This window comes from Ictidomys tridecemlineatus, chromosome 10 (genome assembly GCF_052094955.1).
Source record: "Ictidomys tridecemlineatus isolate mIctTri1 chromosome 10, mIctTri1.hap1, whole genome shotgun sequence".
Classification (NCBI taxonomy): Eukaryota; Metazoa; Chordata; class Mammalia; order Rodentia; family Sciuridae; genus Ictidomys; species Ictidomys tridecemlineatus.
The window spans coordinates 104,683,923-104,706,583 of NC_135486.1; the positions used below are offsets into that span (position 1 = coordinate 104,683,923).

Genomic DNA, 22,661 nt, shown 5'->3' on the forward strand with positions numbered 1-22,661 from the left:
CTCTGGCAGCCTTGCAGGGACGGGGCAAGGCCGCTATCCGGAGTGTGTACCAGGCCTGGCCTGGCAGGTGAGGCTTCACCTGCCCAGGGGCCCACCTGGTCTCCCAGCCAGGGGAGGAGTCAGGAGGGGGAGGGTCCAGGCCTGTCCCCTCCCCGGTGGACACTCTATCCTTCCTGGTTTGCTCAGGGCAGCTGGCTTCCAGGAACCCACCCGCTGGCCACCGGGTGCCCTCACCTGCCTGTGCCAGAGGCAGGCAGGAGGCACTGCAGCGGGCCCAGGCACAGTGAGTGGCCCCAGGCAGGGGAGGGAAGGAGTGGGGGACTCATGTCACAGGCTTCCTCTTGGGTGATAAAGAGACAGCGCTGAACTGTTCATGTAAAAAATGGGTGAACCATATCTTCATATTCCATGAATTGTGTGTGCTTTGTGTTGTTGGGTGGCACTGGGGATTCACCCTAAGGGGTGCTCTACCACTGAGCCACATCCTGACACCGTCCCCTCCTTTTGGTGGTGGGGACAGAACCCAGGGACACTTTACCACTGAGCCACGCCCCAGCCCTTTTCATGGTTCATTTTGACTCAGGGTCTCACTAAGTCGCTGAGGCTGGCCCAGAACATGCCATCCTCCTGCCTCAGCCCCCACGTGCTGGGATCCCAGGTGCACCCCACCCCACACGGCTAACATTCTGGCTTTGGGGGAGGGGGCAGGGAACGGCACACAGGTCACTGGTCCTTGCTGGGGTCTGTCAGTGGGGCTGGAGGGCCGGTTCCTCATGCCACCTCTAGGTCTCCTGTGGTGACGCAGCAAGTCTGTTATAAAGTGGCCCCTCTGCCTGTGCCTGGTGCTTCTGCCCTTCCCTGATGCCCTGGCAGATAGGACTGTAGACTGTCCCCCTTTGCAGGTGGGACCTGGGACTCGAGGGGCTCATCTGTGTGTCCAGGGCTTGGGGCTTGCTGTCTGTCACCCATAGTGTCCACCCACCTGGCACCCTGACTCCCAGGCCCCACGTTGGCCTGGCCCCCGACAGCCCCTGCTCCTGCCGTGCTGGCCCAGGGCCCCCTCCTGCCCAGGACGCCTCTGAGCCCTGCCTGCCCCTGCCTGGGACCTGCTCTGACTCCTTCTCGGTGTCCCTGTCCTGCAGTCTCAGGTATCACCTCTGGAAAGTGTCCCTCCGTCCCAGACCTTCCATGTGAAGTTTGCTGGCTTGAGTCTGTCTCCCATAGGGTGGTGCCTCGGCCCCTAGCTGGTCCTGCCATGGAGGTGGCCCTCACTTCCGGTCAGTGGTAATGGTCCAGGGGCTTTGAAGCATAAAGACTGATGTCGGGAAACGAACAGGGCTTACGTGACCCACTCGTGCTTCAGTGGGTGGAAACTGAGGTTCTGGCCCCTTCCTGTTTTGTTTACAGAGCCCAGCATGAGATGAGGCCTCAGGTCCTTCTCTAGGCTGACAGTGGGAAAGACTGAGTATACAGCAGGAAGCACTGTGGTCAGATAGCAGAAGCACTTTCCTGGCTGGAGTCAGAGGGCCAGGACTCTGAAGAGCCCTGGTTTTAAGGCCTGGACTCTAGCCAGGCCAGGAACTTCCAAACCTTTACTCTTTCCTCAGAGGCAGATCCCAGTCTGGGGAAAGCGAGGTCTGGTGATCTCCAGGACACAGCTCTGCCAGCTGCAAGGCACCAGCCTGAGATGCTCCTGGCCCTGAGGGTCACCGTCCTTGGGAAGCCCCTCAGTCATGGCTGCCCCCTCTCTGATGGCGGAGGCCAGGTGCAGTGTCCCTTCCAGATCATCCTCGCGGCTGCCCCACCTGATGTGCTCTGGTTTGGCCACTCCTCTGGGCAGGCCCTGAGACCCCAGGCCTGGCTGCAGAGCCCGTCCACTCCAGAACCTCTCGAGCACTCTGGGAAGCGGCTTTGGTCATGTGACAGCCTCCCTTCCACCCAGGCCTGGGCCTTCTGCGTCCTCTACCCAGCCTTCCTCTCTGGCCTCCTGACAGAAGCACTTCCAGACACAGCCTGAGCCCTCAGCCCTTGTCCTGCCCTTGGCCTGGGCCACCGAGGAGGCAGCTCCCTTGGCCTCTCTGTGAAGTGGGTGTCGTCCAAGGCTCGGTCAAGGTGGGAATGGGGTGAGTACCAGCCTGCCTGCCGCTCCTCGGGCAGCACCCACACCTCTGCCTCACCTGCCCAGGCAGTTCCCATCGACACACCTCTGTGGTCCCCAAGTCCAAGCGGGGCCCAGGCACCCAACTCTTGCCCAACCGATTCCTGACCATCCAGCAGGCCACACCTGGGGTCCTGGGTGTGCGTGGTGGCTCTGCCCCAGGAGGACATAGCGGGATACAAAGCACCCTTAGGTACCTGGCTCTGACCCACCTTCCATCAGGGAAGGCCCTCTACCCTGCCTCTCCCTGGGCTGGTGCTGCCCCCTGCTGGGCATCTGGGGGATTCCAAGCTCTCCAAAGCCTGGTCTGCAGCCCCTCCTCCCCCTGAGCTGGCCCCATCTTGTGCAAACCGAAAGATGACCAGAGTGGGAAGATTTGGGGTGTCCAGCCCGGCCCCAAATCCCCTAGAAGGATGCTCGTCTCATGGCCCCAGGGAGTCTGCGGGGCCTGGCTGGGGCCCTCCTTGCCCTGTGCAACCTCCGGGCAGCCAGCACACACTGGTGACTGCTTCATACTGAGACGTGGCCAGACCAGGGGATGGAGCCCTCAGGCTGTGCCTGGGCACATTTGAGCAGTGGGCAGCACCACACAGGGACCCTTTGGAGAGCATGAATCTGTTAGCCCCACTTCACAGATGAGAAAACTGAGGCTCAAGGGAGTTGCTTCCTTGAAAAGGTCATAAGCCTATAAGATGGGATAAATGGGGAGGGGTCCCCAGAGTGCAGACCTGTCCCCTACTCCGGCCTCTGAGTCCAAGGCCTAGGCCTTTCCCTCACCCCTGCCCATCTCCACCAGGGCTGACCCGGGCTAGACTGTGGTGGGCATCCATAGTCTTGCACAATGGCAGGCTTGCTGTCCCATGGGCGAGGACTGTCTTAGTTCCCCAGAGGGCAGGGGTGGTGACAGCCTAGAGCCCACAACCCTGTGCCCCTCCTGGCCAGGACTTCACCCTGTCCAGTAGCAGGTGTTTGCCTGGGGCCTGGAGGGGAAGGGCCATGGCCAGAACCTTCATGTCCCTGGGGCTCCACTCTGTCCCATAAACAGTTGGGTTGACCCTCTTCACTGCCCTGAGGACTGAGGCTGCGGGGGAGGGTGGTCTTGTTGGGTGCTCACCCCCCTGCCTCTTGGGCTGGTGACATCTGGCTGTAATGAAGGGAGGCAGCAGAGGAACCTGGGACTGGGGGCTCTGGCCTGCGCGTCCCTGTAGGCAGGGCCCGAGACAACCCTCCTTGGCCTGGCTCTGGGATCAGGGGAGGGCTCCACAAGGCTCTCCCTGGGTCCAGACCCCCAGCAGAAGACGATATGGAGGGTGTGGCCTGTCCCCAGGTAGGTATCTGAGCAAGAGCCTGGTGAGAGGCTGACTGTCTTGCCTGCTCTCTCACCCGCTCTCTGGCTGGGTGAGGCTCTGCCCTGAGGCAGTGTCAGCCCACACCACTCAGGAGAGGCACTGGGCAGGCCAGGCCTGATTTCCCAGGAGGCTGGACACTGACCAAGCCCATGGCAGGACAGACCTCTGACCACTGTTTACTGTGATCACGAGACCTGGCTGACCTGGCAAGTCCCATGCCCGGGGAGGTTGCAGGGAGGTTGAGAAGCTGCTGGGCCTGTCCGTGCCTTACTCTTGTCCCTTCTGCCTTGGCCCTGGCAGAGCTGCCTGCCCTTTGCCCGATGCCCCTGGCTCCTGGCCTGCTGCCCTGTTGCAGGCTGGTCTGCGACCTACCCCCTCCCCTTGTTTCCCTCCAGCGGAGGCTCAGATCCTACCTCACCTCCCTCCTTCTGCACCAAGTTGCCCTAAGGCTCCAAGGCCACTTCCAGCAGCCAGGGAGTGAGTCCCTGAGTCCCCAGTCCCCAGGTCCTGGGCCTGCTAATTAGTGTCTACACCTACTGCCCTAGGGCCTGGGGGCGGGGCAGCGGGACTCATCCCGACACATCAGCTCTCCCAGGCTAGACCACAGGTCCTCGGACTTCCCGCCTGCCACCATCCTGTTCTGGATGTCCAGGGAGGTGGCCACCAGCATTTGCCCTGGGTTTTTTGTTTCAGTAGTGCCAGGGCAATGACCAAGCTAATGCCCACCCAGGGTGAGGCAGGATGGTGGCAGTCAAGGGCTCCTTGTTAGTCAAGGGCTCTGGGTGGCCAGGCTGGGGGTCAGAGGTAGGGGGCCTTTGGTTGAAAGGACTGGAGGAGGAGCTCAGTCTGGCTGCCCTCCAACCTGGGGACTCTGGAGCCACCTCTTCCCTCTCTCTGGGTCTCCTCCCAGGTCTCGTCCTGGGACCCTGTGACCCCAGCACACCTTTCCCCTGTCCTCAACACGCAAGCAGCTCTGCCTCCTGGTGGCTAAGATGCTGTTCCTCACCTGAGACGGAGCAGCCCCCCGAGTCAGGACTGGCTATTCCACCAGGCCCTGGCTATTCTTGGTGTCTTGGGACTGGGGGCTCTGGCCTGCGCATCCCTGTAGGCAGGGCCCGAGACAACCCTGGGCCAACCTGAGCCTCAGTTTCCCCTGGCAATCTGAACCCCCCTGAATGGCCAGTGCACTCAAAGTGTGGACTCCTTGCGGTGACCACAGATTCTTGAAGGAGTGCCTGCCAGGCCAGCAGGGACCCAGGGCTCTGCTGGCCCAGCTGGCTCGGTGTTCACAGCCAGGTAAGGTGGGGGTGGCCTCTTGCTCCCAGCCAAGCCACAGACTTGTCTCTGTGCCCATTGGCCCCAAATCTCAGGGGGTAGCCTCTTGGGGACCCCACAAGGGCCAGCTGGCCTGCCCTTCCCTACACCTGTGCCCACTTCCACCCCTGGCCTTCAGCATCAGTCCCCAGAGAGTGCCTTCCAGGGCTTGCCTGGGCCTGCCACTGCCTCAAAGTGTGACTGAAGGGCCCTTCCATCTGGAACGGGGCATGGCCCTACACCCTCTTTTTATCAGGTGACTTCCTGGGACCAGTGAGGGGCCAGACTCTGGGGGAGAGCTGAGGCCGGAGCAGAGGGCTACTCTCAGAATCTCAGGAGGGGGGTTTTCTCTAGGTGCCCCCACCCTGAGGTCCCAGCCTGAACTCTGCCCCGCTGAGTGGCCCCACACCCACTCACCCCCACACCCACTCACCTCCCCTGGCTCCTAGCCTCCGGCAGGGCAGGCCCGTTGGGCAGGTCTGCAGCTTTGGTTTTCCAGACAAGGGATGCCCCCAGGCCTGGAGGGTGGCTGAAGGGGTGTCCCTCAGTGTCTGACACCCTCCTCACAGCAGCCGGGACAGCATGGGTCCCTCTCACTGGCCTCTCGGCGCCCAGGCTCCTCCCAGCCTGGCTGGCCCTACCTGCCTGAGCAGCCTCTGCTGGGCCACACCCTGCTGGGGCCACACCCGTGGCCACCCCCAGCCCAGAATCTGGGTCCAGCCATTTGCTCCTGTCCCTTCCACCTGCTCCTCCCTCCTGCCCACAGGCCTGGGCCTTAGCGTTGCTGCCATCTGTGCCCATTTGTTTTGGCCATGGATTGAGTTATGTGTCCACTGCAACTCTCTGCCCAGGGCGAGGGTGGGTGGCGATGTCCATGTCACAGGTGCACTGAGGGTTCCAGTGACCAGTCCGTCCTCCTCTGGCCCTTCCCTCTGTCCATGCTGCTGCCTCTCTCCTTCTTTGGGCCTTTTACCCCTGAAGGGCCCAAGTGAGGCTCCGGATAGGCACTGACGCCCAGCTCTGGTCATGACCCCATTCCCACCAATTCACAGGACACCTGTGTCACAACTGGCAGCCCTCTGTGGACTGAGAACCACAGTCCTCTGGCCTGGTGGACAGGGATGAGCTCGGGAAATGGGCGGGGAGGCCCTGGCGAGCTGGCTGGGAGGCCAAGTTAGAACTGGCCTCGGAGAGGTCACTGCTGGGTCCCGAGCCTCAGTCTTCCCATCTGTGAAGTGACCTCAGTGCTCCTCCTCCAGCGGTGGCAGTGGGGCCAGAGAGCCTGCGTAGGGCCAGTATTGTCCGAAGACCTCTTTCTCTTCCAGCTGCCCTGTTCCTCCTAGTGCCTCCCCCGGGCCTGTCTCGTACCCTCTCCAGCCCTGGCATGTGGGGGTGGCCTGTCCCCTGCCCTCCAGGCCTTCACAGCTGCTCTGGACAGGCTCATGGCCCCCTCCTGGGGCGCTCAAAGGACTGTCCACAAGTTCTCAGGTGTAGCACCTGCCACATCCACCTCACCCTGGGCATTCTGGGCCTCGAGCACAGTTCTTATCAAAATGTCCCCAAATGTGCTACCCTCTGTTTCTTGTTGCAAGGGCAAACTCTAAGTCACAGTGACAGTGTCTCTGCGGCCAGTGTTACACTATACAGGCCTTGGGGACTACATCTCACCAGCAGCCCGTTCCAGTGGTGGACCAGGGCTCCTCTTCTGACTCCAACATCACTTCCTAGCTCTCAATGAACCAGCTCCCCGCTGGTCTGAGTCTCCTTGTGTGGGTTGTCCCAATTGGCTGTGGGGAACCCAGGACTCTGTCAATCCCTGGATGAGCTACCTGAAATGATCAAGAACCACCACCCTCATGGTTTTCCTGGCCTCCATGGTGCCCAGTGCCCTTGGCTAAGCAGGGACACACTCCCCTGGCCACTGAGAGGACATGGCCTTTCAGAGATACCCCGAGGCAGCCCGTGGCACAGGCTTGCAGGAAATCTCCCCTGCTGCCTGTGCAGGGCTGGCAAATGAGCCCGATGTTCATTATTTATGTTTGGCTGTAAATGGTTGGAAGCGTTAATTACAGCTGGATTGCTGGGTAAGCACCACACGCAGTCTCTCCGTCTACAGGATGACAATTTCTGCCCAGCCGACAGCCCTGTTGTGGAAACTGCTGGCTCTCGAGATTGCCTCACTGGGCCAAAGCACTTTCCTGACTCCTGCAGCTGGGAGCAGAGGGGAGCACACAGAAATCGAGGTCCACCGGGCCTCTCACCCAAGTCCAGCGTGCACCAGGTTCATCAGGCAGGGCGGAGCCAAGTGGAGCAGGAAGGTACTGGCTCAGGAGCTGGGGCATGAGGCTCAGACTGTATCTTAAAAGCGACCAGACAGCTTTGGGCAGCTCCAAGTGACTCAGAGGTGGCATGGGGGACGGGGTGCAACCACGGGTCATCTCCAGCCCTGCTTCCAGGCAGGTAGCCTGGGGTCTAGCCGGCCAGAGGGCTGCCTTATCCCCAGAGAAGGTCTCAGTAACAACCTGATCTTCGTGGGCCTCAACTGTCTCCACTACTCACCTTCAAGGGTGGCCCCTGGGACCCAAATAGGCCCTCGGTCTGCCTGGGCCTGGCCCTTCAGAGGCCCTGAAAGAGGAAAATCGAACCAGAACCAGACAGGACCCTGGAGGCAAAGCTGCCTGTGACATCCTTTTAAGCTGTGGCTTAAAAGGCGCCAGAGTGGGGCTGGGGATGTGGCTCAAGTGGTAGCAAGCTCAGGTTAGATCCTCAGCACCACATACAAACAAAGAAAAGATGTTGTGTCTGCTGAAAACTAAAAAAATAAATAAATATTTTTTTTTAAAAAAAGGAGCCAGAGTGTAAGTTATCAAGGGACCTGGTGACTAGGGAACAGTGGGGATCTGGGCACCTGGCTTGGATTCAAATCCCAGCTTGTCATCAGGAGCAGCGATGTGACCTCTCCATGTTGTCTGCTACTGGTAGTGAAGTGGATGGCTGTGAGGGTGATAAGGTCACCAGCACAGGCCCTCGAGGGCCCAAATCAGAAAACTAAGGCTGCAGATGTGGACTCAGGCCAGGACTTGAGTCCTATCCAGGTCGCGTCCCCAGATGTCAGGTAAGGAAAGCTGTGGTGTGGACAAAGCTGTCTGATTTGGGGACGATGGGCACCATCAAACACTGAACAAAGACTTCTGCCCCGTGCCAGCTCTAAGACACCAATCTGATAATGCCAGGCCCTTGCTCTGGGTCAGGCTGAGTCTTCAAAGTGGGTTCTGGCCCCTCCCGCCCAGTCACCTGGCCTCAGGGGTTCCTCACTCCCACAGTGGTGTGACCCATGCCTGTCCTCCCTCTTCCCTTAGTCCACTCCTTTGTGGCCTGGAAGAGTTGTGGAGTCCAGGCACTAGGCTCCTGAGGGGAGGGGCCTGTGACAGGAAATGAAGAGGGAGGGGGCAGGCTGGAAAAAGTCACCTGGGAGTCCCTGGGCCAACAATGGTCACTGGGGTCCTGACTACCAGGGATGGTTTTACAGCCACAGGTGAGAGGTTGGGGCTGCCACGGGCCCTGGACCACTCTCACACTTCCTTCAGGAAATCTGTCGGGATTCCCACATTGACTCCCTGACTCTCCTTGAGCTCTGAGCTGTCTCTGCCTACAGATTTTTTTGAATGTCTGCTGGGAAGACTAGGAGGGCAGACATAAAGGGTAACAGCATACAGCAGGCACTTGACCTGCTGAAGGAACAGCTTGTAGGCTACCAGTTTTCCTATCTTTACCTTTAGCACATTCACTTTCTAAATTTACCAGCAGTGAATCTGAACCCATCTGCCCATTGCCTGTTCCTAAAGAAAGGTTCTAAAAGCAAGAAAACAGCAGGACCTTAGAGTATGCTGGTGCTCGCCTGTGATCCCAGCTACCCAGGAGGCTGAGGCAGGAGGATCCCGAATTCCAGGTTAGAGTCTGTCTCAAAATATTTTAAAAAGGGTTGGAGGTGTATCTCACTGGTAGACACCCCTGGGTGCAATCTCCAGTACCACAAAGAAAAAAGAAAAAATTGCTGGAATACAGGAGCCTTTGGCTCAGACAAAAACCAAATAAAAATATCCCTTCCTAATTTCATGAGCACACGGGTGCTATGAGCCTTCTATGTATCCGCTCTGCCAGGGCCCCCAGGTGCTAGCTTGCTCTGGAATCCTGTCAGCTTCTGCTGCATGACCTCCTCTCCTAACTTCCGCTGCCTCTTCCTCACTGGAGACTCAGAGAGCCAGATGGTGCAGATTCCACCTTCTGGAACTCCCCATGCACTGCGATCGGCAATGTTTCCCTCAGTGCGGTGGAGGGGAGCCAAGCCCCAGCCTGCCTTCCTCAGAGGTGTGTGCACCACAGGCAAAAGTTGGGGAATAAATGCCCCAAAGCTGATGCCCAACCCTGGTTCCTACCAATTCTTGCAAATATTTCCCATGTGTACTTCTTTGTCTTGTCTTTTCATTTTTTTTTTTTTCAGGGGTGGTGGTGATGGTGCTGGGAACTTAACCTAGCGCCTGGCAGCATTTCTAAAGGCCACCTCTGACCTAAAACCCTTCAAGCCCCCGCTGAGCTCAGGGTGGTCCTATAGAAGGCCTTCAGCCCCATTATGGAGTTCATGTCCACCCTGGCAACCCTCCTGGGGTGCTGCCCTTGCTGTGCCTGCCATGCCCGACTCCCAGACATGCTGTTCCTCCCTGACACATCCTTCCTCCACACTCTGCAGCCTGGGCTCTCTGGCCCCACTGAGGAGCCAGTACAAAAGCTAGCAGAATGGAAGCTGGCACTCACAGGAGTCACAGAGAGGACTGTGTGCAGACACATTTGGGATTCATGTCGTTCCCATCAACCAGACTGCATTTTTGACAAACATGAAGTTTTCTTTCCACCTAAGGTATACTAGATTGTACTTTCTCTATCTCTTGGTATTGTTAAGAAGTATGGTGAGGATTTTGGGATACATATTTACTTTTAGTTTTAAAAAACCTCCCTCTACAAATGATTCCTCACACTGAGGGCCACAAGTCACACTGGCTGACTGGTGCTTTCCATCCTCACGTAGATGCACCTCGGGGAGCCCAAGGCACACCTTCTGCTTCTGCCACCTCGACGATGCAGCAACCAGTGAGTCCACCTGAGCTGTTTTTTCCAGTTTCGACGGCTAAAGTCAGAAGTCTTTCCTCCTGGTTGTGCAGGAGGGAGGGTCTTCAAGACCCCACAAGGGGACTGAGCTCCTGCATAGTCCTGTTGAATGGTGCGCACTGCTGATCCAGGTCACCATACCTGGCACACCCGGATCACCTCCTTCAAGGCCTTCAGCCCTTCGACACTCTTGTCCTTCACGGCCATGGCCAGGAGAACCGCTCTGTTTCCAGCTTCTTGAGACACGAAGGCTACCAGGTTCTTTGCAAAGACATGGATGAGAGGCTGGAGGAGAGAAGGCAGAAACCACCATGACTGCAGGAAACCTGGCTTTCCTTGGTGCCTGCATTAAACGTCCCACCTTAACTTGCTTCCCACACCGCCATTAAATCACTCGGTTAGCTCCATGAAGCAGTGATTCACAGCTCAATGAGACTCCACACTGCAGGCATAAACCACCTGTTAAAGAGGCACCATCAAACTTATTTCCCTGGTGTCTTCTGCGTCCCTGTCTTTCTACATATCTCTACTCTGGAATGACTCATGAAAGGCAGGCCAGAAGAGGAGAGCCTGTCACGTCTCAGCAGAGAGCCACTCATTAACACAATGGATCACGACAGGATCAGAAGGAGGAGGCCTGCAATACAGAATCACCCTCTACACAGTCTTATGGACAGGATGCTGCCTAGCCAGCAAAAGCTGCGGCAAGGGCAGGCGGGTGCCCTAAGACCCTCAGAGGTGTGGGGAATGCTGTCGCTGTAGGCGTGCTGAGTACCAGATGCTCCACATCCTTCCTACAGTGCACAGCCAGGTGAGAGGGCACTCCACTACCCCGGGGTCCCTTCCAGACCACTTTACCTCGTCCTGCCCGAGGAGGACTCTTGTGGTGAGCACCGGCTTGCTGATGTCGCTGGCCACGTTGCTGGGCTCCAGGGACACCAGAGTGCCCATCTTCCCGAACTGGGTCACCACCACCAGAATGTGGCTGCTGAAGGCTGTGCAGACCACCTGAGTGGGGACCCCGCACACCACCTCCGCCTTGTGTTTCGACACCACCAACGGGCTGCTTTCCATGGCCCCCCTCTCTGCGGAGGCTTTGGTTTAAACAGGGAAAGGAGTCGGCCCAGCAGTGTCCGCACAGTCAGGGTCCCAGTTTATGAGCCAGCGGCTTTGGCGCGGGGGCTCCGGCCGCTCAATTGGAAGCAGGCGTCCGTCCGCGCGGCACCTGCCCGGGCTTTCCGGCGCACTGTGCACCCACACACGGGTCCCCAGCTGCCGGGCCCCGCTGCCACCCAGGGCTCGGCCCGAACCCCCAAACGCAGCCGCGTCTATCAGGGGATTCTAAGGAGCCGAACCACGAGCTCACTCACCCGCTAGGCCGGAAGTGGCTCTGCCTGCCCCCGCCGGAAGTGTAGGCCGTGGCTTCCGGTCGCGGCCGCGCGGCTCTGGGTCCGTGGGGCTCCGGTCCCTCCCCAACGCCGGGGTTCCGCGCCGCCAGAGGGCTGGGCTAGCGGACCCGCCCGCGCCTTCTAGGGCGCGCTGGGGCTCGGGCCTCCCGGCCTTTGGGACCTTGGAAACTGAACCCTGTGGGGCGAGCTGCGAGCCCGGCGCGGCCCGATTGGTGGGCAGGGGTCTCAGCTACAGTGGGGAACTCTATTTTCTCTGGCAGGGGTGGGGGGGCACCGAGCAAAGGCTCGGCACACTGCGACCGTCCAGTCTCCGCACCTGCTGGGCGATCCGCTCGTGACCCAGGCGCTCTGGCCACCTGGAGACCCTTCCCCTGGGCCGACTGTCCCTCCGCCGACTGCGGGTCACCGCCGCACACCTCTCCCCAGCTCGCCTGTCCAAGATCGCTGTCCACCTATGAACCCTAGGCAGCCCCAGGCCCTGGCGGCCCCCCTCCCTCTTGTTGCAGTAATTCACTTGCAGGTCAGCATGGGAAAAGACAGAAGAAGAAGAAGCAGAGCAAGCGAAGCAGAGCAAGCGAAGCAGCAGCAGAAAAAAAAAAAAGTCCTTTATTGTGTACAAGCAATCTTTTTATAGTATTGTGAACAAAAAAGGCAGCCTTCCAACATCAATAAATCAGGTCTTTCAGCTAATTAAACATAGCACACAGAAGTTTTACTTTCTAATCAGAAGTGACCCGCTTCTCATGGCTAATCTATTCCCCCCCCCCCAGTATGTTGAGCTCTGCTCTTTGATAAGAACAGATAATAAAATTTTTCTTAGCGCCCTCCTAGCCCACTTGGCAGAACATCCCGGTTGCAGGAAAGTCCTCCCAGGACAGCAGACACCTGGTTTTCAAGCATGTCCGATGTTACCTATCTAAACCTTGACAGAATATCCCGTTTGCAGGCAGACTCCATCAAGGACAGTAATAGTAACACAGTCACATCTGATTCTCTATACCTCTCCTCCTGGTTTAAAGACCCCCTTATCTAATGTCAATCAGGTACCAGAAACTTCCAAACTGCTTCTTCCAAACTGCTTCATCGGTGGAGTAAAATAAAAGGCATGCCTACTAAACATGATTAAAATAGACAGAAATCAAGAGGAAATTCATGTTTTGAGCCTCCTTGCCGTCGACACACAAACGCAAAGATTACAGTTTCGTGGTGCTGATCCTCAAGAAGCAGGAAACATCAATTTCTCAGCAAAGGCTTTTTGTCAGTTCTAAATTTAAACACACATCCACCCACCCACCCCCACCACACACACCCCCAAAGCAAATTGCCAGTGTGTGGCTTCACCACGTGAAATCTTCAAAAGAGGCACTGATTTTTATTCACCTATTTGTGTATTCTCTCTCTCTCTCTCTCTCTCTCTCTCTCTCTCTCTCTCTGAGGCACAGAGACTTGAGAAATCTGACTCTCACACAGACAAGAACCTCTGAAATAAACTTATCGCCTTGGATGTTGGAGTACAAGGTGCACTACATTTTGATGACACTTTTAAGCAAACCTGTAAGGAACAGTCATTTGCCTGCTTTGGGTCTAGATATGTGATAAAGAGGGAGTATGAGGGAACACAGGTAAAGGTTGATCTAGGGCAGACTGCAGCTTCTGGTCCTGGAAGGTTGGTGTGTGTGGTCGAGGGGACTTTCTGGTGGCCTAAATGGATGTGTGGGCAGAACTTCTACAGTTAGGAAAATGGAAGAGGGTCCCATTACCCGCTGTTGATTGTTCTCCAGTGCAAGGGGGGTAATTGCACTGGAAAGAAGAATTCTTTAACTAAATTCATTTTAAATGGAAATCAAATAGTCATAGTGTCAATAGTGGAACGGGAGTTTAATTAAGAGGTTATCTTGAAAAATGAAGAAAAATTTCCCCCATCTCATGAATTTGTCTTATATTCAGTAAATTTTAGGTTATGAATGAATTTATGAGTTAATTTGTAGAAACGACAAAGAATCAAGTGTTGATTTGGTTGGGTCGTATTTTTCCCCAACAAATCGTATGATAGCTCCCATAAAGAGGCTTGGCTTATTGAAAATTTGCAAGGGTGCCATCAATTTTCCCAAGAGCCTCTTTTAATCATTTGATATTCAAATAGTTTCTTGTTGAAGTGCCATCCAGTCCTGAGCCTTGGCAGGTTCCTCATTCCCAGGCGTTTGCCTGTCTAGCTTCGCCAGGCCTTCCCATGCTTGCCAAAAGCTTTGGGCACCCATTTGAGCATTCCCAACCTTCCATTCACAGGCTTCCTTACATCTTGCATCTCTAGAAAGATTCACACTTGACCTTGGCTTTCACAGTCCAGCTGCAGCTTTCTGGTCCTATCAGCACCAACGGGGGAGGGTGCAAGAGTTACATGGGGAGGGAGGTTTGAGTGGACATCAATACACAAAAGGCCAAATCATTATTGAGAAACATTTTGTGTTATGATGATTTTTGACCCTTCTGTCACTCCATCACTGCACGGATTCAGATGGACAGATCTTCAGATGGTGAGACCTCCCTGGAGAAAACTCTAAGCAGCACCGACCTGCTTGGCCCTCACTAACTATCATTTTGGGTGTTTGTCCTGTTAGTCTGAGTTCCTGAGGTTCAAAATGAAGAGAGCAGTTGTTGAATTTAAGGAGATGGTTCGGTGGTTCGTGTACAGTGATTCACTGAAATGTTACACGCTTAGCTATTAAATTTGTTATTACCGAATCTTCTTCCCGTTCTTTTTTTTTTTTTTGGAGGGAGGAGTGGATTACTGGGGATTGAACTCAGGGGCACTCAACACCGAGCCACACCCCCAGCCCTGTTTTGGATTTTATTTAGAGACAGGGTCTCCCTGAGTTGCTTGGCACCTTACTTTGAACTCATGATCCTCCTGCCTCAGCTTCCTGAGCCACTGTTACAGGCATGCAACACTGTGCCCAGCTTCCCCATTCTTAAATTTAGAAAATTCTGTGCTATATACCCATTGAGAAGCAGTGTGAGCACAGCAATTGGGACTCAAAGGGACCTGCTCTTTGTTGCTCTTGACCCATATGGCCAGAATCAGAAGTCACTGTCTCCTAGCTTCTGGGAGGATGACCTTCAGACTCTACCCAATCAATGGTCTTGTGCATGCGATCTTCCCTCTACATTTTTTGTGAGATGTGATAAGAGGTAGAACAATTTTTTTTTAAATAAATGATAATCATTCTCATTCTTGCTTCTCTCAGCCAGTCTTTTAAGAGGAGCTGCTAGAAGAAGCCAGGTGCAGCCCGAGTGAGACATTAGATACAGCTATTTTATTATATTTAGATTATGGATATTTTGGACTGAATGAGGGAGGATGTGTGTGCCCATTAAGATTCTTTCAAGGGTGGGTGACAGATGCCTGTGAGGATCCACTCCCCTACAGGGAACAGATGGGCTCTCAGGTGAAGAGACCCAGAGACGCACAGGGTCCCCTGCACTGGGCTGGCTTCATTTATTCCCAGATGGCCGGAGGCTCCCTTGTGACGGTGCCATCGCCACGGGCCCAGGTCACACCTCAGCAGCTTTTCTTGCCCAGTATTTCCAGTGACAATCCTAGGACAGACCCTCTCTTGACCAACCTGGGTCTCTTGCCTGTCCTCCCTAAACCAACCACTTAAAAAAAAATTAATTAATTAATGTAAAAGTAATCTCTCCTGTGTTTGGGAGCTAAAAAAAAAAAAAAATGTTTCCCAATGATGCAGGTCAAAGATGAAATCATCACGGGAATTCCACAATCTTTTCAACTCCAATGGCCAATCTGTTTTCTGCTCTGTGGATGTGTCCCTCTAGACATTTCACACAGATGAAGTCACAGGCTATGTGGCCTCTTGCATCTGGCTGCTTCCTGGAACAGCACATTTCTGAGGTCTTACACGGTGTGCCCCCTTCCTTTTGGAGAAACCCATTCTTGCCAGATGCTTGGGCGAGTTAAACAGCATCACATTTACAAAAGGGCCTCCTTAGGGCCTGGTATGTGGAGAGGAGCATCTTGGCTTCTTTCCCTTCTGGGTCACAGGAATCCACTGTGGTAGCACCTGTGCAGAGGCACCTGGTAATCAATGATTCTGAACCTCGGCTTCTCCAGGCTCTTGCAAGAAGCAGAAAGACTAGAGAAGGCAACATATCCAGTTCACCCACCTCCCTAATTCCCCTCGACAGGATTGAAAATGTCAAAAAAGCCTCAAGGTCACAGTCCTAGTGATCATAGGCTGACTCACACCAGTCTGTGGGTCCATCTTCATGCGAGTGACCCTGCAGCTGCAGATGACAGATGTCAGGCCCTGGGCTCCAGCTCCCACGCGGGTCTCACCAGTGCCCTTCCTTGCCTTGCCTCTAGCTGTGTGTGACTTACTCTTGTGGCTTTGCTGTGCACACTTGCTGGGCAGTGTGCTCTGCACACAAAGGCCGCAAAGACTCTTGAGAATCACAGTGCACACACGTACAGAGCTGCTCCACCCGACAGAAACCACCTTTTGCAGCATCCGCTTATCTGAAAAAAAATATGATGCACAAATGATTTTTTTATATGATAATCAAAATTGGGGGCCGGGCAGAATATAAGGAAGACAGTTATAGTTGAGGTTTTTGGAGGATAAAAGATTAAAAGCAATCAATTTGAAATTACATGTATTTTATTACAAAAGCAAAGCTCAGGGTTGTCTATGTGAATTTCAAAATTTTTCCTACGGGAAATGAATGAACCAAAATCAAAACCAAATCCAGGCTGGGCACGGGGGCTCTCACCTGTAATCCCAGTGGCTCGGGAGGCTGAGGCAGGAGGATTGTGAGTTCAAAGCCAGCCTCAGCAAAAGCAAGGCGCTAAGCAACTCAGTGAGACCCTGTCTCTAAATAAAATACAAAATAGGGCTGGGGATGTGGCTCAGTGGTTGAGTGGCCCTAGGTTCATTCTCCATATCCAGCCCCTCTAAAAAAAATCCAGGGCTGGGGTTGTGGCTCAGCAGTAGAATAGTTGCCCAGGATGTATGAGGCACTGAGTTTGATTCTCAGCACCACATAAAAATAAATAAGTAAATCAAATAAAGATATTGTGTCTACCTTAAATTAAAAATATTTTTAAAAAGTCTAGTTTATAAGAAGGAACTGGGAAGAGGTTCATTCAGAAAGGGAGCCGTGGAAGACAGTAGGGTCCTGAGCTGCCTCAGTACAGGATTCCCAGGGAGGCCAGCCTCCCGTATGGACATGAGGAGACTGTTAGGCACAGTCTCCGCTCAGCCGGGGCAGGACCCAGCAATGACCTGACATTTGGAGTTTTGCTGTTGTTTGGTACCAAGGATTGAACCCAGGGGTGCTTGACCACTGAGCCACATCCTTAGTCCCTTTTTTCACCTTTTATTTAGAGACCGGGCCTCACTAAGTTGCTTACGGCCTTGCTAAATCGTTGAGGCTGGCCTTGAACTTGTGATCCTCCTGCCTCAGCCTCCCGAGTCCCTGGGATTACAGGCCTGTGCCATCACACCCAGCCTGACCTTTGGAGTTTTGTGTCCACCTGACCTGAGTGGTTTCATTTAACACGACAGAGTGAGCACAAAGAAAATCACTGTTGTTGTGCCCAACTCCCTCAGGCACAGAATGGAGAGTTTAGCCTGTTGCTTTATTTTCTGCCCCACTAGCCAAGCTTGGTTATCACAGTTTTTCTTTCCTACGGTGAAGCTTCCTGCCCTCATTACAGATATTGAAAACGGCCGCCTCACATCTTGCACTATTTGCTCAGTGCTTTAAGAAATGAAACCTTAATCCATGTACAATTTCTGAAAGCCTTTATTTCAATATTTTAAGAAGTTATTTCCCCTGACAAACAAGCCGCCTTGTCCAGCCCCACGACAAAGCCCAGGGGTCCAGATGGAGACTGGTTATTGCCTGTGTGTCTCCTCTTCCAGGAGAGAGCAGAGGGCCAAGGTGCTGTGAGTCACCAGAGGCATCTGTGGAACTGGATGGAATTAGGTAAGACATGCAAACACCATTGGCTCAGGTGACGGCCTGGGGGTGGGGACGAGGAAGGCAGAGGTGGCGGGGTGGAGCCCGGAGCTGACTGATAACTGGAAGGATGCTCTTCCCCTCTCTGGGCCTCTATTTTCTCATATGTAAAATGGGCACATGGGCCAGGTGCCTCCTGGTCTCTGCTACTGAGGTGCTGCTCTCCGCTCTTACAAATGGCTCTTCTGGCATGGGAACAGGGCTGAGGAGGAGAGGCAGCCCCGTACACCTGCCCCAGGGGAGTTGGAGAGGGACACAGAGTTGATTTTGTCTAGGACGGTGGGGTGGGGGATTGCCAGGTAGCTGTGTCTTTCCCAAGGCCCTGACCGTGTCTCTGGGAATGGGCCTGAGCAACATGGAGGCTCTGGAGGTAGATTGGGCTCAGCACAGGGCTGTATGACTACAGAAATTTCCAGGGAATCCATAGTCTTCCTGGGAGAGAAGGTAGGAGCCCTGCAGGTGAAGGAATTGAGCCCTGGATGGTTGTGCAGGGAAAGGACTTGGGAACATGCACTTCTGTGTTTGGGATGTTGGATTCAAAGAGTCTGGAAGATTCTTCTAAATTCAAATGTTTATCGTTCTGCAAGTTAAGGCAGAACAGAAAACCTCAACGAAATTCTGCCCTATGCTACTGTAAAGACCAGTACCGCCAGGCATGGGCGCACACCTGGAATCTCAGCAACTTGGGAGGCTGAGACAGGAGGATCACAAGTTCGAGGCCAGCCTGGGCAACTTAGTGAGATCTTGCCTCAAATATGAAAAAGAATAAAAAAATAAATAAAAAGGGCCAGGGGTGTAGCTCAGTGATAGAACCTCCCTGGTTCAATCACATCGCCAGTACAGAAAAAAAAAAAAAAGTTCAAAACCAAATGTAAGATGAATCCCACACCAAACGGACAATGCTAAGTCTGGCAGGAATGCAGAAGAGCTGGAACACCCCCATATTGCTGGTAAAGTGTTGGAAAGCAGTTTAGCAATTTATTGGAGTTCAACATGCAGCTGTCCTATCAACGGAGCAACCCCATTCCTAGGTGATCTCTCCAAGAGAAGAGACGAAAATTTATGTTCACACACACACCTGTGCACCAGTGTTTAGACTGGCTTTATTCACAGAGGCCCGAAGCCAACACGACCCAATACGAAAAGATGGACAGGTCAGGATCCATTCTGACTTGAAGGCTGAATCCCTGCTGCCTTCAACAATGTGGCTGGGTCTCAGAAACAGTGGAAAAACCAGGTGCTGTGGTGCGTGCCTAGAATCCCACAGCTCAGGAGGCTGAGGCAGGAGGATTGTGAGTTCAAAGCCACCCTCAGCTATGGCGAGGTGCCAAGCAACTCAGTGAGACCCTGTCTCTAAATAAAATACAAGATAGGGCTGGGGATGGGGCTCAGTGGTCATGTGCCTCTGAGTTCAATCCCTGGTACCCCCCCACACACACACAAAGAAAAAAGAAACAGATGACATTCAGGAACAGGCAGAGTTCTAGGATCAGAAAACAGATCAGCATTTGGAGAGGTGGTTGGGGCAGGTCTGACTACAAATGGGTGGGATGGGGAGCTTTTGGGGAGATGGGATTTCTGTATCTTGATGGTGGGGGTCACATGACTATGCATTTCTATACTGTTAGTTGCAGGCGAATTTTAGGGTATGAAAATAAGAGTGAATACAAAAGCTAACAATGGCAAGTGGAATCGATAGAAAATTCCACCTCCAACCCAGAGCAGGCCCTCATTTTAAGAGAAGCCCCATCATACTCATCAAGATGGTCACTGTTAAAAACAACACCACCAACAATTCTAGGCAGGGTATTGTGGAACATGCCTGTAATCCCAGTGACTCAGGAGGCTGAGGCAGGAGGATCACAAGTTCAAGGCCAGCCTTATTGACTTAGAGAGGCCCTGTGCAACTTAGCAAGACCAGGTCACAAAATAAAAAATAAAAAGGGCTAGGGGTGTGGCTTGGTGGTTCAGCACACTTAGGTTCAACCCCCAGGACCAAACAAACACACAAACCAAAAAACAAGTGTTGGTGAGGATGTGGGGCTGCTGGGACGCTGTGGGTGCCGCTGGGGATGTAAAAGCTGCTGTGTGAATGGTGTGGTGTGTCTGGAAAGCTAGACACACGAGCATCACGTGAAACAGCAGTGGGTGTGTATCCAAAAGAATGGAGAGCAGGCCTCAAAGGGACATTTGCACACCCATGGGCAGAGTGGCCACGTGCACAACCGCAGCACATGGCAGGGCACGTGGCAGAACAAAGCCACTGTACCTCCTGAGCCAGGGAGCAAAAGAGAGAGAGGAAGGGAACAGGGTCCCACAGTCATAGAAGACGCACCCCCAGTGACCTCAGCCCTCCCACCAGGCCCCGCCTCCTCAAGTTCCACCATCCCCCATGACGCTACCCTGGAATCCATGCCTTTCATGCATGTCTCTAGGGGACATTCCAGATGTAAACTGTAGTAGTTGTTGTTAGAGTAGTTAATTTGCTCATGCCATATGAGATCTCAGGACATGGTGTGAGCTCAGATTCCTTCTAGACCTAGAAATCCTCAACTTCAACACCTCAGTGCACATAGGTCTGATTTCTACTGCCTGGTCCTGTGTTTCCCCACTGGGACTTCCTCTGAAAGTTCCAAAGTCATATCCACCCTCCCATCCATCCATCCATGCACCTATCTACCCATTCATCCATCCACTCATCTATCCATTCATCCACTCATCCATCTACCCGTTCATCTATCTACCATATATCTAACCACTCATCCATCCATCCATCCACTCATCCATCCATCTATCCATCCATCACCACTCAGCCATCCATCCATGCACCGATCCACCCATTCATCCATCCACTCATCCATCCATCTATCCATCCATTACCCACTTACCCATCCATCCATGCAGCCATCTACCCATCCATCCATTCATTTACCCATTCACCCATCCACTCATCCATCTATCCATCCATCCATCTACTCATCCATCCATCTATCCATCCATCCATCCATGCACCAATCTACCCATTCATCCATCCACTCATCCATCCATCTATCCATCCATCACCCACTCACCCATCCATCCATGCACCCATCCATCCATCCATCCATTCATTTACCCATTCACCCATCCACTCATCCATCCATCTATCCATCCATCCATCCATGCACCCATCCACCCATTCATCCATCCATCTATCCATCCATCCACCCACTCACCCATCCATCTATCCATCCACTCACCCATTCATCTATCATCCATCTACCCACTCACTCATCCATCCATGCACCCATCCACCCATTCATCCATTCACTTACCCATCCATTCATCCACTCATCCATCTATCTGTTCATCCATTCATCCAACTACCATATATGTATCCACTTATCCACTCATCCATCCATTCACCCATCCATCTATCCATCCACCCATCCATCCACCTAACCATACACCCACCTGCCCATTCATTTGCCTGTCCACCTACTCACCCATCCATCCATGAGAGAGATTTTTGCTTGGCTGTTCACTCAATGAGCATTTCCTGTCAGGAGCTGATGTGAGTCCTGCCTCCTGGTCACCACCTCACTGCAGAGATCAGAAAGATGAGCCATTAGCTGCAGGTCCAGGCAGTGTTAGGCAAACACAGGAACAACCCACTCCCAGTGAACGGGATGGGCAGTGATTCCCCAGGGAGTGGACAGGAGGAGGAGACAGCTGTGAGCAGGGGCGAGGAGTGCCTGTGAGCTCAGAAACCCCACAAAGACAGGGCGTCGTGCCTGGTGGACAAGGCTGTGGTGACGCCACCTCGCAGAGGCCATTTGGGGTGCGTTTGGAGTGGACATGGGTAAGCCTTCCAGGTTCCATGTTCACCCGTCTTTGTATCATTTGAATTTTTATGGACAATGTATTTCATTTTATAATCAATAAAGAAATAATAAAGAAAAAAAATACTTGCAGGGGTTGCAGCCAGGGAACCTGGGGACACACCCACAGGCCCCTGGTGAATTGGGGGAGGGGTTGGAGTGGAGTCTGGGCAGGGCCGGACAGGGGAGTTGCAGGGTCTCCTTCCTGGCCCCAGGGAGGCCAGGTAGAGAGACTGCATTACCAGAGATTACCTCTGGGGGGTAGCAGAGGCTGCAGAACGCTCAGGCCATGCTTAGCAGACTGGCTTCCTGCTGGGAAGTGGGGGGGAACCCACTCTCCTGGGGAGGAGGGGAATCCTCCTCCTTCCCCCAGGTCAGCGCCCACACACACTGACTCAGCTGCCCACCAGGAAATTCTGTGTCTTCCCAGAAAGCCAGGAGCGGTTCTCTCTTTCTCTTATCTGGTTGGTGTTTCTCTCTTTCTCTCCCCTACCCCCATCCTGCCATCCAAAGACAAAACACTTTGTCCTTCGAGGGTGCTGGCATCTGTATTTTATGTCCCTGACACCTGTTGAGCCCATCAAGTCATGCATGGCAGAAGCTGCCTTGAGATGCAGGCTAGCTCACGGTCATCTGGAGAGAGGGCCAGGTACCTGCAGAAACAGGATTCCTATAGACAACAGGATGAGCACCTGCACACCAGGAAGTGTAAGCTGGAATGAAGGACCAGGACCATGAGGGAAACCACACGTGCTAACCACACGGGCACTGTTATTAGGCCTCAGTCTTAGCCTTGACCTTCCTGGTAGACCTAGAGAACAGGGAAACAAGATGAATCATGCAGGTGCCTATTCCTGTGCCTGGACAAAGAATTTACCAGCTGCTCAGAGAGAGGGAGACCTTCTAAGCCCCTCACAGCCTTGCTGATTCCTTCCAGGGCCTCCTGGAGAGGGCGCTGAGAGGTCAGGACAGTGCCCAGACACTGCTGCATGCCCTCAGCAGGCACATCCAGGGACGCAGGACCCAGAACTGCAGGAAGGAGGTGGCAGTGGAGGGGCAGGGCCTGTCCCACCCAGGGCTACACCTAGGATGCTTAAGGAACCTGGATCTTGGCCAGACTTCTTGTTTGCTTTTTTTAACTTAAAAAAAAAAAAAAAAAGATAATTAGAAGGCCGGGGTGCAGTGTGCATGCCTGTAATCCCAGCAGCTTGGGAGGCTGAGGCAGGAGGGTCCCGAGTTCAAAGCCAGCCTCAGCAAAAGAGAGGCACTAAGCAACTCAGTGAGACCTTGTCTCTAAATAAAATACAAAAATAGGGCTGGGGATGGGGCTCAGTGGTCACATGCCCCTGAGTTTAATCCCTGGTACCCA

At 53.9% G+C, this 22,661-nt stretch overlaps 1 protein-coding gene and 1 long non-coding RNA gene across 3 annotated transcripts; one reads left to right on the forward strand and one right to left on the reverse strand.

The window, feature by feature from the left end:
* The first annotated feature begins 34 nt into the window (after positions 1-34).
* LOC144367419 (uncharacterized) lies at positions 35-12,088 on the forward strand. 2 transcript variants are annotated; one of them, XR_013426776.1, is made up of 4 exons: positions 35-283; positions 1,608-1,765; positions 1,943-2,123; positions 6,938-12,088. It is a non-coding gene; the product is annotated as an uncharacterized LOC144367419 (long non-coding RNA). The 2 variants fall into 2 exon arrangements; XR_013426775.1 differs by having other exon boundaries at positions 1,608-2,123.
* Psmg3 (proteasome assembly chaperone 3) lies at positions 9,793-11,348 on the reverse strand. Its single transcript, XM_005339837.5, has 2 exons — positions 10,843-11,348; positions 9,793-10,269 (listed from the first exon to the last, which is right to left on the reverse strand). Exons 1-2 carry the CDS (start codon positions 11,056-11,058, stop codon positions 10,117-10,119), a joined length of 369 nt encoding a protein of 122 aa, XP_005339894.1. The 5' UTR covers positions 11,059-11,348; the 3' UTR covers positions 9,793-10,116.
* Positions 12,089-22,661: the final 10,573 nt, after the last annotated feature.

Coding starts and splice junctions, on each gene's coding strand:
- Psmg3 (XM_005339837.5), bottom strand. CDS start 11,058: ATGGAAAGCAGCCCGTTGGTGGTGTCGAAACACAAGGCGGAGGTGGTG. Junction 10,270..10,842: donor TCCTCCTCGGGCAGGACGAG/GTAAAGTGGTCT, acceptor TCTCTCCTCCAG/CCTCTCATCCATGTCTTTGC.